Source organism: Diadema antillarum, unplaced genomic scaffold, assembly GCF_040938485.1.
Source record: "Diadema antillarum isolate AM-2024a unplaced genomic scaffold, OU_Dant_1.0 seq00000455_RagTag, whole genome shotgun sequence".
NCBI classification, from domain to species: Eukaryota; Metazoa; Echinodermata; class Echinoidea; order Diadematoida; family Diadematidae; genus Diadema; species Diadema antillarum.
In genome coordinates this window covers 235,263-250,208 of record NW_027271427.1, presented here as the reverse complement: position 1 = coordinate 250,208, position 14,946 = coordinate 235,263, and the positions used below count along the sequence as shown (strand labels likewise).

The 14,946-nt window shown below is 38.2% G+C and overlaps 1 protein-coding gene across 1 annotated transcript in view; it reads left to right on the top strand.

Annotated features, from left to right (window-relative positions):
- Positions 1-202: 202 nt before the first annotated feature.
- Positions 203-14,946, top strand: part of LOC139732911 (pregnancy zone protein-like) — a 47,447-nt gene continuing 32,703 nt past the window's right edge. Inside the window, exons 1-10 of the mRNA XM_071643749.1 lie at positions 203-250; positions 2,906-3,092; positions 4,218-4,302; positions 6,087-6,192; positions 6,587-6,713; positions 9,518-9,627; positions 10,317-10,487; positions 11,286-11,513; positions 12,369-12,591; positions 14,093-14,143. Coding sequence (XP_071499850.1) covers positions 2,945-3,092; positions 4,218-4,302; positions 6,087-6,192; positions 6,587-6,713; positions 9,518-9,627; positions 10,317-10,487; positions 11,286-11,513; positions 12,369-12,591; positions 14,093-14,143 — 1,249 coding nt within the window. The 5' untranslated portion in view covers positions 203-250; positions 2,906-2,944. The remainder of the gene's footprint in view (positions 251-2,905; positions 3,093-4,217; positions 4,303-6,086; positions 6,193-6,586; positions 6,714-9,517; positions 9,628-10,316; positions 10,488-11,285; positions 11,514-12,368; positions 12,592-14,092; positions 14,144-14,946) is intronic.

Below are 14,946 nucleotides of genomic sequence, written 5' to 3'. Positions count from 1 at the left end.
TTTTTTATCAATCACAATTTCAAAATATAATTTTCTTAGTATCAAGCAGAATATGTTCAAACTTTCACTGTTCTGTTCCTCTAGTTTTGCTGCTTATAGTCATACAAACTGATTTTCAGTTTGGACTTCCCCTTGAACAACTAAGTGATGCATACTTTGGAGTTACTGATTTTGCCTTTTATTCTCTCATTTTGCAGTGAAATTCAGGATAATCAACATCAATCAAGACCTGAAGCCTGACCTCTTGCCTGTAAGTGATTGCTTCTTTTCTTTCTCATCACAAATACCATGTTTTCCTTTTTTTTAAACCACATTAAAAGAAACCAAAGTGGACAGAATGTCACCTAATGATGCCGATTGTGTGTGTTTTTGGTAAATATATTATGTTTTCTCATTTCATTACATTGAAAGGCCTGTGTGAGTTTGGTAGCATTATATTGAATTATGTAAAATGATATGGCTGAAAAGGTATATTTCTAACTTAGATTCATCAATTTTCTAGCGTAATGTTTCAGCTATACTGTCTATACCATAAATACCAAGGTTCAACACTTATTTTCTTTTTCTTTTTTTGTTGTTGTGGCACACTTGGGCCATTGGAATAGTCAAATTTTAGTTTTTAGTGGCCCCCAAAATCAAGAAAAACATAAAAGATTTTTTTTTTCTCATATAAACATCAAATCAATGCAGTAAACCATATAATGATCAAATTCTAAGCAAAATAACATGTTTTACCTCCTACTGCAGTGACTTAGTGTAAATGTGAGTGCAGTCACATTTCATTCAATTATGATCATTTTGGTTTTGGTGTCAGTACTACCACACATATAAAGATTAGTGATAACAAATGTAAAGAATAAAGACAAAAAAAATATGAATAACATTCTTTAAAAATCATTGCTACTCATAGAACACTGAATAATTGGTGCATCTTTATGTCCGTGAAGGTCAGTTTGTCGATTGAGCCACCAAATAAACAACTCTTCGCAAGAGTTCACGAAGCATTTCAATCTTGCAACATTTTTTTAGTGAGAGTGGCCCTCTTTGAAAGAAATTAACTGCACATTGTGAGACTGTCATGATTCAATTTTCTCCTTAATTGGGTAAGAACCAGAAATGCTGCAGATTTAATTTACCCCACCACCACCACCACCACCGCAATTTACTACCCATTCCCAATCTATGGACAGGTTTAACTGATTTGCTAAGCCCTTGGGTTACTCATATTTCTATGATGATGTTATTACTGGCTCCTGGGTATTTTCTGCCACCAAGACTCCTGTGTTGGAGCAGGTCCATGGTAGGAGAAAGTGGCCTTCAGTCTCAGGAAAACAAATTGCTCAGGAGGTGTGCTCTTGGGTGACCTATTTAGTGTGACCTACATATTCACCTGATGTCCCCAGGGTCATGGGGGGTCAGCAATGTCTGAGTGAACTGAATGTAGAGCAGTTGTTGAAGAAAGAAGGGACTGCTATCCTGAAAACTTTAAGACAGGGATTCTTGAGGTCAAGTACTTTCCTAATGACAGGATAAGTGATTTATGTTACATGAACGATGCCAGTCTAAAGAGAGCAGATATGACAAGGGAGGGGTTTCACATTGCCAAAAACACTAGTTTATAAACATACATGTATAGGCCTCAGCCTAAATATAAAAAAAAAAAATCATGAACAAAAATGCATTTCGTCAGCATAATAATGCAGAAAATTTCACATCATCTTAGAAATCATGTTTTTACAAAACTCTTTGTAACAGGACAGCTTGGTAACTGGAAGAACAACCACCCTCAAAAAGAAAAAAAGAAGAAAAAGAAACATCACTGAAAATTTGCATTAAAAAAACAAACAAAGAAATAGGCCTAGAGTCATGCCATGGCATACAGTTTCATTCAATTTATCTCATGACACGGTGAAATCTGTTGGCATTGTGAAATGAGATTTTAAGGATATTTGGGAAGATGTGTGGAAGACTTAATGCATTTAATCCTATTTTAACTGAAGGGGGGGTCAAATTGACCCCCCCCCCCTTCGACATTTCTCGCCGTGATTTCGCAACGCGCAAAGATTTTGCCATGTTGTTTCATGACTTTTTTCATTGAAGTCTCCCGCATATTTTGAGACCAAATTTGCGACGTCTGGGTACATTGTACACCATTCTGAAGTTACACAATGTTTTGCATATGCATGTCAACCCAAAAACAGCTCAAATTCATGATTTCATGTGCAAATCCAATGCAAATTTTGTTTTTTTGCTTAATTGATATAAATTAGATTATTTCAACTTTTGAACATTGAAATTAATCAATTCTAAAGTGGCTAAGCTTGAAAAAGTGCCTGCCACAAATTTTGGCAAAAAAAACAATAGAAAACAAAAGGTCGAAAAAACAATGAAATACATAGGAAATTAGCAAAACTATAAGAAACAAAAGAAAATGAATTTGATTGCGCTATTTTTGTTACAAGAAAATTGTTTGATGTGTCTTGAGGAACTCTGACACAAAAATTTAGCAATCCTTTAATGGGTAAATGGGTAAATTTGCAGAATTGATTTATTCGAAAATATGAAATCAACATTTTTCTATTGTATGACCATGTAATATTGTAGTTGACATCTGGCTCTATGTTCAGGCAAAATTTTGCGGCAATCGCGCGATTGGCGGCCGAGATCTGAAGGGGGGGTCAAATTGACCCCCACAGTAAAAACTTGGTCTCAAATAGCACAGTTAAAATAGGGTTTGACAGCACATTAACATTGTAATAATCTAAAATAATTGAAAAGATATGCTACAGTCATTCATACTTTTAGTGCATTGTATCACAACCAGTAATCTCATAATCTGCATCACGTAATTTACCTAATCCAGGCTTCTTTGCTATGATGCAGTACTTTGTTTTAATCCTTGTAGGTCAGCAAGATCTGGATTGAGAGCCCCAATGGCGTCCGCATGCAGCAGTGGAGGAACCAGGAGGGGTCTGATGGACTCATAGACCTAGAACTTCCCATGACCCCTGACCCTGTGTTAGGCACCTGGACCATTAACGCTGTCCACAAGGGCAGGAAATCTTCCAAGACATTTGAGGTGGATGAATATGGTAAGGTTATTACCAAGTAATGATAGTCTTTAGGAGTGCAAATCAAAACAGATGTGATATATAACACTACCAGTCTTTGCAATAAAAAAATAATTGCCCATCTGGTACATATAGGTACTGAAATGTCTTTTCAATCTTGCAAATTTCGCGAGAGCTAAGATTCGCAAAATTGAAATGCATGCGAAAGTTCTTGTCTACACCATGAAGCTACTTCGCTTCATGTTTACACTAAGCCCGCATTCACATTAGTCCCTGCAATGTGGGGATAGTCTGGTGCTTTGGGACTTTCTCTTCAAAAACCGTAATGTGAATGCTCACTTGGACTTGTTCGTCCAGGGACAAAGTTTGGAGGGGAGAATGACCTTGGGGCATAATTGATAGCATCCAGCTGTAGTCATCAAATGTACATACATGCATCTGATCTGGTTTCAAGTGGCAGGGCTTGCCCAAAGCCTCGATTGCCCCGCAGCTTGGGGACAGTCGAAATAGCAGTGTGGACGGTCAGTTGTTAAAATGAGAACATCTTTGGTGACTGCACCCTCAATGTGGGGCTCAATGTGCAGGGTGTATATACAACTGTATATATGCATTAAATGGCAGTGGCAATTCGGAAAAATTTCATGCTACGTAAAAGGCTGTCGCGTCCAAGTCTAGAAAGTTTTATACTGCAAAAATATCTTGCTTTACAGTAATGCACATAAGAGTGTGTCATGGTAGAATCCAAGTTGCATGGATTTTTAAGAGTTTTGATCAGGCATGAGTTGTTTACAATTCTGTTCCTTTAAGCCTCTGTTCTATTATCTTTGCATATCTCTGCCTTCCCTGTGTGACTCACTCATACCACATGTCATTAATTTGATACAATGATCATGATTTAACATGGAAATATTATGATATGCATTCTACAATAAATAGCTAGATCTTCCAACTGGGTCCAGTTTGGACATTGCAAGTTTTGCTGGAAAACAACAGACTTGTGCAGCACATTTACAGTCTTAATCAGTCTCTAGTTTTTCCTTAGTAGTCAGTTTGTGCAACATTTTGTAATTTGTCATGGGTGTAGCAAAGTAATAAATGATAAGTTCAGAATTCTAGATCATGTCCTGGCATCTTCATCCTCCATAGTGCTTCCAAAGTTTGAGATCATCATCACACCACCGCCATTCATCATGATCAATGCAACAAATATCACCGTCAAGGTCTGTGGAAGGTAAGCTCATTCATTTGCAGGGCTCGACACTAACTTTATTTTTCGGTGGCCCGATGGGGCCACCAAAATCATCAATTTCAAATTTTTGGTGGCCCGAGAGAAAAATTTGGTGGCCCGAAAAAAAAAAAACCAACATTGATAAAAGTCCATTTCTTTTAATAAGTCGCACACTCACTGCATGCATTTATGCATTTCCGGCGCAAAAAGTTACGAATTTATTGACACACTTTTCAAAAAAATTTGGTGGCCCGAGGTGGGCCACCAAATTTGCCCTTTTCTGAAATTTGGTGGCCCCGGGCCACCGGGCCACCGTTCGTGTCGAGCCCTGATCTCACAGACTTGTTTAGAAGAAAATACTCATCTCAGCCGATGGTACCACACACTGTTCGACTTCATGAGATAGCCTTGCAAACAGTTAACTAATAATGCATAAAACTGACCTCTGTGGGAAGGAAAGAGAAATTCTGTGTTGTAGCCCACAAATTAAAGGTTTGTTTTATTGTTGATCTGACAGGTGTTCAGAGGGACAGAATGTGTGTTAGTGTGTGTGGGGGGGGGGGGATTGGGATGGGAAAAACTGTACTTCGTTATGAATGATTGACCTGCATCTTGGCACCTGGAGACAATAATTCCATGAGTCAAGGGAGTAGCTGTGGCGTGTAATTTATTGTCTTACCACCACTTCCTGAAAGAGAGGGACCCAGTCAAGAACTGTTGTGAGTTATGCAATGGAAGATGATCGACAGGTGGATGAACGTATAGTAGATGGGTGTGACTAATCAAGAGTGAAGTGCAAGCCATTGGTAGGAGCCAAGTGTACCCATTTGTTCTCATCGATGCTTTTGACTTGTGAGAATTGTCAAGCGATGCAATGTCGTGTTTGGCTAAACTTTAGTGAGATTGTGATTCAGAATATGACAGCCTGTGTGGACAAAAGTTAATAGGATATCTGATGGAGTGAATGTGCTAGATGCGTACACATGCATATTGAAGGACATGTTAAATGATAAACTTGTGTGATTAAATGTAAGTCGTGTTTGTTGTCGTTCTTTAGGTGATGACACTACCCAGTCATATTATCTATCCTGTTATCCTTGTACACATGCCTTCTGTTTGAGCTTTTGGTCATTCTGTTCTTTGTTCAATCATACCAGCTCCTTTTCAAACAATTAATGAACAACCAATCATACATATTCAAGCAACAACCCATGAGAAAGCAAGAGGGGAACTTCTCATGAAAGACAAAATGCACTAATGGGGATAGGGGTGTACTGTTCACACTGATTTATTGAAACGATAATCATAATTTTTTATATTCCATGGTATAACTTTCTTGATGAATTACCATTACCAAATACTGCTTCATTCAATAAAATGATAACACATCATATATATGTAATACATACTTCATGAATTTAGATTTAATGGATAATACTTTTCATTCCTTGAAAACACATGTAATATTAGAAAGGTATTGTGTTTGCAGAGTTTTGATTCATAAAATGTCAACAGTAGTTATGTTCTGTGACACATATTTAGCATGACAAATGACAGGTCATTGATGTTTGTCATTTTAATAGGTTTATGATCAAAACTGTTCATCGTGCATGTGTAGATGACATATTTGTAAAGAGGCATAGATTTCAAAAGTAAACACAACAATATATAAAGTTAAAAGAGTTCTCAACTACAATCAGGCTGGCTGCAATGTCACAGTCATGTTCATAAATGCCAGTGCATTGATCTGTTCCATGTACCACTTACATCTCCTTTGTTTTTACAAGGTACACATATGGCCAGCCTGTAAGGGGATTCTTCAATGCCAGAGTCACAGTTAAAAGTGAAGGTTGGAACTCTCGTGAACGTAGGACGATCAACCGCAGAATAGAGGTAAGAAACAATTCTATGTGTCAATTATAACTCTCCTCTGATTTCTTTGTTGATAGTTTAGTAGAAATGGGAAAGTAATAGTTTTACAAATAAGTTTTATCCAGTGTTGAAAATTTACCCATGCACTTTATTATATTCCTACACCTGCTGCTACAATAACAACACTTCTACTTCTATTTCTTTTATAGTGTTCACTCAATAATTGAGAACTGCTTAAAAATGAGTGCAATGAAATTTAATACAACAAAGTGTTTTTGTACAGAGGTATCCAGAGGAGGTCATCGCATCCAACCAAATTACTTTGTTAATGACCCTTGTTTTTTCTGATTTTCATCGTGATCCCCCAATAAAATCTGCAGTTGTGAATGGAAATGTCTTCTTCACATCAATACAGGACACTGGCCCGTCTGGATGTAGTGAGTTTCCAGTGGATGTGTGGCGGTTTGAACTCAATTCCACCGACTTCTCCCTCTGGAATGCTCGTCTGAGTGTGGATGTAGAGTACACAGAGGCATCCACAGGTATGTTGCTCCATCGCAGTCATTACAGATGTTGGTATACAGGGTTGTGATGAGTGAAGTGTTGGTGTTGGTAGTGATTGCGGTGGTAGTAGTAGTGGATGTGGTAGTAATGGAGGTGGATTTGATTGTGGGGAGTTGTTGGTAGATGTGATGGTGATGGTAGTGGTAGTGGTTAAAGCAGTTGTTGTCCCCGCCGAACGAGTTCGAGCAGGGGACTATGAAACGGGCTCTGTACGTGTGTGTGTCCGTGTGTCCGTCCGTCCGTCCGTCCGTCCGTCCGTGTGTCCATGTGTCCGTCCGTGTGTGCGTCCGTGTGTGATCAAAATCTTCAATTTGCTACTTCTCTGTCATTTATGAGCCAATTTTGATTCTGTTTGCTTTATATGATAGCACTACATGGGAGCTTTGAAACTTCTACACAGAATTTCAGTCGTGACCTTTGACCTTGACCTTTGACCTATATTGTACATTTTGCTACAAAATGCTACTCCTTCGCCATTTCTAACCCGATTTCGATTCCGTTTGCTTTATGTGATGGCACTAGGTGAGGGCTTCAAAACTTCTACACAGAATTTTGACCTTTGACTTCTTTGACCTTTGACCTTGATTTTTGACCTGTATTGTACATTTTGCTACAAAATGCTACTCCTTCGCCATTTCTAACCCGATTTCGATTCCGTTTGCTTTATGTGATGGCACTAGGTGAGGGCTTCAAAACTTCTACACAGAATTTTGACCTTTGACTTCTTTGACCTTTGACCTTGATTTTTGACCTGTATTGTACATTTTGCTACAAAATGCTACTCCTTCGCCATTTCTAACCCGATTTCGATTCCGTTTGCTTTATGTGATGGCACTAGGTGAGGGCTTCAACACTTCTACACAGAATTTTGACCTTTGGCTTCTTTGACCTTTGACCTTGATTTTTTGACCTGTATTGTACATTTTGCTACAAAATGCTACTCCTTCGCCATTTCTAACCCGATTTCGATTCCGTTTGCTTTATGTGATGGCACTAGGTGAGGGCTTCAACACTTCTACACAGAATTTTGACCTTTGACTTCTTTGACCTTTGACCCCTATTTTTTGACCTGTATTGTACATTTTGTTACAAAATGCTACTTCCGGCGGGGACATATATTACGCACCGCGTAATTTCTACTTTTCCTTGTTGTCATGGTGGTAGTAGAAATAATGAAAGTGGTGGTGATGAAGGTAATGGTAGTGGTGGTGGAACTGTTGGTAGTAATAGCAATGGTAATGATCAAGATAGTGGTTGCAGTGAAGGCAATTTTGATGATAATGATGATGTTATTAGTGGTGCCATCAGTGGTGGTGATGATGTGAAGAGTGGTAGTGGTAGTGTTTGGTGGTATTTGTAATGGTATTTGTTTCAGAATGCTAATTGCAGAGGCAGTGGTTGTTATGTTTCCAGGCAAAGTGAAGGTTGTGCCAGCAGCACATTTCAATGAGGTTGGTACTAGTAACAATCACATACAAGTTATAATAGGAAGTTTCAGGTAAAATGCCCATTGTGAGCAAAACTTATGAAAATTAAAATGCAGAGAGTGGCAGTGATAATTATGCATATCGACAGACTTTTGTTTTTAGTGTCAGTGACCATCTAAGGAAACAGAGATACCATGTATTTGCAATACTTAGTTGATAGGAATCATAAAAGTTTTCTACAATTATTATACTCTGGATATTATTGAACAAGTCAGAGAGGACATACAACTTCTTGTTATCTGTATTTAGATGTAGAAACTGACAGAGATTTCAATCAAAAGGACATAGAAATCCAGAGGCTAAATTGATTCTCCTGACTTGCACCTGTTCAAGTTGCCCTTCTTTGCCAAAACGATCATCAGTGATTGGTTTTCCCGTCTTGTTCTCATGGTGAAGGTATAGCAGAGACTATGAGCGTGAGTTCTGCTCTATGTCTTTGGGAGACAAGGTGATTCTAAGAGTTGAGGTCTTGCTTCACCTCTCTCAGGAAGTGCTGCCAATTCCCTCGGGTGTCTGTGAGTGAGAGACTGATGTCATCAAGTCATTCATGATGTGGTTGTCACCAGACTATGAGTTGATGTTAACTGGGGTTCCCCCGCCATTTCTAATTACCCTGAGCCATGCTTGGAAGTGTGAAGCAACTGCTCTTTGTCGTATTTTGCTGCACTACTTGACTCAGTTTGCTCTAAGATGTTTACTTTTAAATTGTTGAAAATTAGTGGAAATACTTTTTATGGTGATAGATACTTGCTCAGATGGTGTTGGGAAGATTTCAAATTGTGCCAGACATATGGTTATGTGTCATATTGTAGTGACTGATACAGACATAGTTCTCATATTCATACCACTTACCAGACAGGGCTGAACAAGGGAATCCATGATTTTGCATGTTTTTATATGTGACCAAAGAGGTTGTGTTGTGATGAAATACATGTAAACTGATACATCTTACACAAAATGTATGTGTTCCCTGAATTCTTAAATCTAAATTTTGCGTATAACCCAGGCACTGTCTTGACTTATGTTTGTTTGTTTAATTTTGTATGTATAGAAAGCAATTTTACAGTAAGTACATATTACTTATTTAATATGAGGACTGAAGTTCAATGTACATACCTCACAAATATGTAAACTTTATTTGAGAAAATTTCACATGTCTCGTTCACTTAATATGTAGAATGACAGATCCAAATTGTGTTGATGTTCAAAGTGACACAAACTCCAATTTTTTTTTTTGGTTGCTTTTATCACCCTTATGGAGTTGTTTGTGTTTTGATTGATCTGCTGGTCTGCAGGTGTTATGCTGACGGCGACAAGTGAGAGTTCAAAGATCACCAGAGATGCCCTCAAACTCCAGTTTGATGCTCCCAACATCTTTAAACCAGGTGTTCCCTACTATGGCAAGGTCAGACTCAGTTCCCTTACTTGGTCGTGAAGAAGGAGTAGACAGAGAAGAGACATTTAATGTTTACCTGTTGAGGACAAGCTGGTTTTGCTTTAACTTACGTTTTCCAATAGAAACCTGCACAAGTATACTTGGGACAAGTCTTCAAGGTGTTTATGGTTCTTGGATGCAGATTATCTATCCTGTATTATGGAAATGTGTAATAAAAGTCATAGAGATCAACTGAATGCTTAATTTCTGGGATGATACCAGTAGTGATGGAATATATTGATAACTTGGATATTGACATAATAAGTGCTTTTATACCAAGCAAAATTTAGAGGTAAACAGATTAAGCTGCCTATTAAAATGAGAAGGCTCAGATACACTATAAAAGATGAAAAGAAAAAGAATGTATGAACATGTCAGTTTCAAATCATCAGAATCCATCAAAACCAAGACATTTTTCTGGCAGCAGTTGACCAGTAATTGTTGAAATTGGAGTGACCAAGAGACTTATCCAAATTGTTAAAGATGCACCTAAATTTTCATGATACTAGTAAGCATGTTGTCTCAAATTAGACTGACATTAGTTCACACCAGGAACAAGTTTTGCTTGCAGGTAGCACTCGTTGCAATGTTCATAGGGCTTATGTGTTTGGTTGGGTGTGAATTGGACACAAGCTTTATTTTGTTGTTCATGTTGACAGATCTTGGTGACATATCCTGATGGGAGTCCTGCGGGAGATCGGCTGATCAGCCTCAGCTGTAATTCTGACCAGGGCAAGATCTTTGAGAGGAATTTCACTTCACCTGACACGGGCGCCATTGAGTTTGTCGTCACTGACATCAACATCACAGCTACCAGCCTCAATCTCTATGTGAGTTCTCTCTGTGGTGAGCTAGATTCATCCTGACACAACATACTCTCACTATCCGGGAGCACTGTGTTACAGTGGATAGGGCTCGAGGCTCTTGTATGGGAGTTTCCGAGTCCCACCTGGCGCTTACATTCTTTGACAGGATGTTTTAACTATTGAGTCCTTTTATCTTACATGTCCCATGACATTATCTTAGCTATATTTCTCTGTCGAGTAGAACAAAAGAGAAACTTGTGGACTAGAAAATTGCTCTTTATAGCAAAACAAAATGTGTTCCATTTTGATCCTCAAATAATCTGAAAATGAAATGCTCTGGCTTGAGCCCCCAGGTGTAGTGCACTGGGGACATAACTCAATCATGTGTGTGATTGGGCTGGTGCTCAAAGACCCTCCATTCTGGCTCTACTTTAGCATGAGTGTGTATTGGTATTGGTGTCTCTTACTAGAAATACTTATAGTAAGAGCAATTATATTCTTAAATGCATAATACATTGTTTCTAAGTGGTAAAGTTATGAAAAGGAAGAAGTATGCAGAGTAAGTTCTCAGAATAAACAAAGCAGAGATGGATTGGACACAATCTTAAATCACACAATGTCTGTAAATAACTAATATCTAAACATTCATGTACTGTAGGCTTGTAGAAACAAAAAAATGCTAAAGATTGTAAATGGAAATCTTTTTGCAGAAGTCAATCTCCTCTTCGGTACAATGGTGCAAGAGTGATAATTGATGCTGACATTAAGCCATGTTTTCTGACCATGTGTTATTTTTTTGCATGTTTGCTCACTGTCATACAGGCATTCGCACCAGGTTTCACGCCTCCACCAGTGTCCTTTGGGCGTAACAGGGCGTACACCCTGCATGACCCAGCTACCTCCCACTATGCTCGTCCCCAGTACTCCCCCACGGGCAGCTTCCTTCAGCTTGCTCCTATCAGGGGCATGGCGGCTGTTGGGTCTGAGCAAACGCTGAGGATTGACTACACTGCTAATGATCCTGAAGAAAATTTCCGCTTCAGATTTGTGGTAAGTCACTCTTAAGAGTCGCATTGTTTGTTGCACACAGAGTTTGGCTTAGGACAACATTATTTATGTTAGTTGTTTTTAAAAATGTCTGAATAAAAATGTGTGAGGAAAGTGAAGTAACAACATAATGCAGCTATTAGAGCATAGATCACTTTATGCTGTCTTAAATTGAGAATGGTCATCCTTTGAGAAATTCAGTGCTCAGGGAATGTTCATCAGCACTCAGAAACCAGTTTGGCTACCAACATTCCTGATTTTATCACCTCTGCTAAGGAAGGAGGTTATGTTTTCATCGGCATTGGTTTGTTTGTTGGTTTGTCTTTGTACAAAATAGCTCAAAAATTTGAGAATGGATTTGGAGGAAGTTGATAATGACATAGGGAACAGATGATTAAATTTTGAAGGTGATCCAGGAATTTTTATGGATTTTTGAAAGATTATATATCTTTTTGCTGAAAGGGTCATTGCATAGGGAGTTCATGCTGGCATGTATTTGAGGTTTGCATTCGCATTCTAAAGCGCATGCTCTGCTGGGCGATATGCCACATGGCTTGAAACTGATGATGTAAACAAAAGGCTTCTATATTAGGAAATTGGATGATTTTGAGCATGTGTATGTGGGTGGAAATTTGCTGCTTGGTTGAGGTCTGCCCTGTCAGATTGTTTTCTAGCTAATAGGTACTTTCAAATGATATGTATCCATGAGCTTGGATTTTATTGTTCATCACTTAAATCATATTATTGCCAACTGGGTTCTCATCTCTTTTCATTGGATTTATCTATTTGTGCAGTATCTTCTCTCTTTGTTTTTCCATACTTCACGGACATTCCACAAATCTTTGAATGTGTCATCAGGTGATGTCAAGAGGAAACATCATCCCGACCAGATTCTACCGTCCCAACAAGAGGCCCAGACGAGAAGCAGAGGGGCTACCAGAAGGCTCACCCAGTGATGAGCCATCGGCACCAGACATGGAGTCTGTGGATGGGGTGCCCTCTGTGGATGGGATGCCCTCTTTTGCTGAGGAAGGGCCTTCTGCTGGAGCTGCCAGTGACCTGCCATCAATGCTGCCCTCTGGTGGGTCAAACCTTCCATCTTAGTCTCTGCTTACTTTCCTAACTCTTATCAAGTCTAGTGTTAACCTGTCTATATGTCCATTTCCAGTACCATGCCATACTCTTGATGTACTGTTTTATTTTTTATGCTTTATTGGAATTGATGGCAATCAATACCATGCCATTTTCTTCATTCTAATGAGACCGCCATCTTTGAGAAGCAAAAATAAAACCCTCAGAGTGAATCTACGACAAATGTCTTCTCAGTATTCCCTTGCAGCTTTTTTTTTTTCCTTCTTGTTTCAGAGTTGAATGGTTGGTTGTGTCAGTTTAGTAATTAGTGTTTCAATGTTTCATAAATTTTACTTGGGTGGTATTATAAAAACTATTTCAGGTGCTATGTCGTCTTTCATGTACAGGGTGATTGGGATTGAATGTCATCAAAATAATTCATACTTTGCTGTAAATGATTTTAATGCCATTTTGTCTTACTGTGGACATGTTTATTTTTTGTATATTTCTACAAAATTTATGACTTTGTAGTACAGAGAAGAATACAAGAATAGACAACTACTCAGTTAATTGCAGAATATGTTGATATATACACTGTATCTGATCCTATCTAAAATGTGAGTATGTCAGATGTAATATTGCCGAGTTAGAGGTGTTGAAGGACAGTTGTGTCAAGATTAATTGATGCAAAGACACACAAATTTCTTTAGAATTGTCCATTCAAGTGTACCTCAGAGAAGTTAAGTTGATTTGTCTTAGTGCTTGAGGCAGATGAAAAGTAATTCAGTTACAATGAGAATGAAATAGTGTACACCTCTCTCTAGATTTAATTTATCTGTGTGAATGTTACCACTGATTGTATTTTATCATAGAAGTAAACAATTTCAAGAAATTGTGGAATGGTCAATAGACATTTACCCTAGATTTATACTGTAATCCAGCATATCTGTTGTATTCTTCAGTGGTCATGATAATTCTTCAAATACCTGTGCAGATTTAAGGGATCTTGATGCATAAAGCATGAATAAGATTTGTTTTATTACACTATGCCTAATCCTATTTATTTTCATGTCAACTCTATGTTGTGGTCATGTTTGCTTAACCTGCACCTATGGCATGCTTATTATTATTCTTTTTTTAACCTGTTCATCTTTTCCTTTTATTTACCCTTTCATCTTTTCCGCTTTGTCATCTTTGAACGTGCACGTGTGTGTAAATGTGTTTCCTGTTAGACAACCTGTCATCCATCCTGTACCATGTGCTGTTCATAATCATTTCCTATGCATGACCACCGTTTTCAGCCCAGCATGTATAACACCTGTCTCATTCTTCTCTTTTCCTCCTCTCTATTTCTTTACTGTTTCTAGACATCATTTCCTTTCATCATTATCATCCACATGTATCTACTCATCTAAGCCCACACATCTATGTACATTGTATGCTCCAGTTTTGTGTGTCTTTTGTACCACATTGAGTCTGTCATTCTTCTTGTTCCTGTAATTTTTTCACAGGGATTGGTGAAGATGGTTCTTTGCAATTTGTCTCAATTCCGTTGAGTTTGGGTAATACAGTCAATTCTTTCTAGCAAGGTTGCTTGCCTCTTGTCACTGCTGTAGATAGAAATTGCTCAAATATACACACAAAAAAATGCCATGCTTATGTACAGCATTGTGTTCTTGTAATCGTGTTTGTGTTGTTGAAAGTACTGTCTTGAGAGTAAAGATTTAATGGAAAGCTTGTCACCTTTATGTGATTTATTTTCTCATCTTCTGCATGTATGATAAATTGCTGAAATTAGTTGCAATTGTCATTTATGCTAATATTTGTGTTCATTTACAATTGCAAAGTGAACTATACTCTGCTCCCTGTATACACTCTAGCCCCTCTGAGCGTGATGGAAAGTCATATCCACTCTTTATCTATACCAGCATTTACTTAAAAAAAAAACCAGAAAACAATGAACAATGCAAAATGTCATTGGACGTAAGCTATGAATAGAGCATGCATTGGACTCTTATGTTGTGTACTACGTTAAGGGTACCAGAATGTGGTCAACGAAAGTCATAATCTGGTGAGCTCATCCTTGACTGCTGCGTACGTCTTCATATGTGACCCGCGACAACGGTTTCAGGCAAAAATTGCAAGAGCTAATTCCCTCCAAGGCTGGGTACAAAGATTTTGACCATTATTTTTGTAGATTTGGGGTTTTTGTAGAAATAGAATCTTTGATATAGGTCAATCCATTTCAAATCATCCAATGCTTGTCACAAAAATTGGAGGGGGTTGGGTTACAAGTTGTCTGAAAATTGGATGATTTGACGTGGAATGACCCATATGTTTTCTACATTTACACTAAATTTCATTG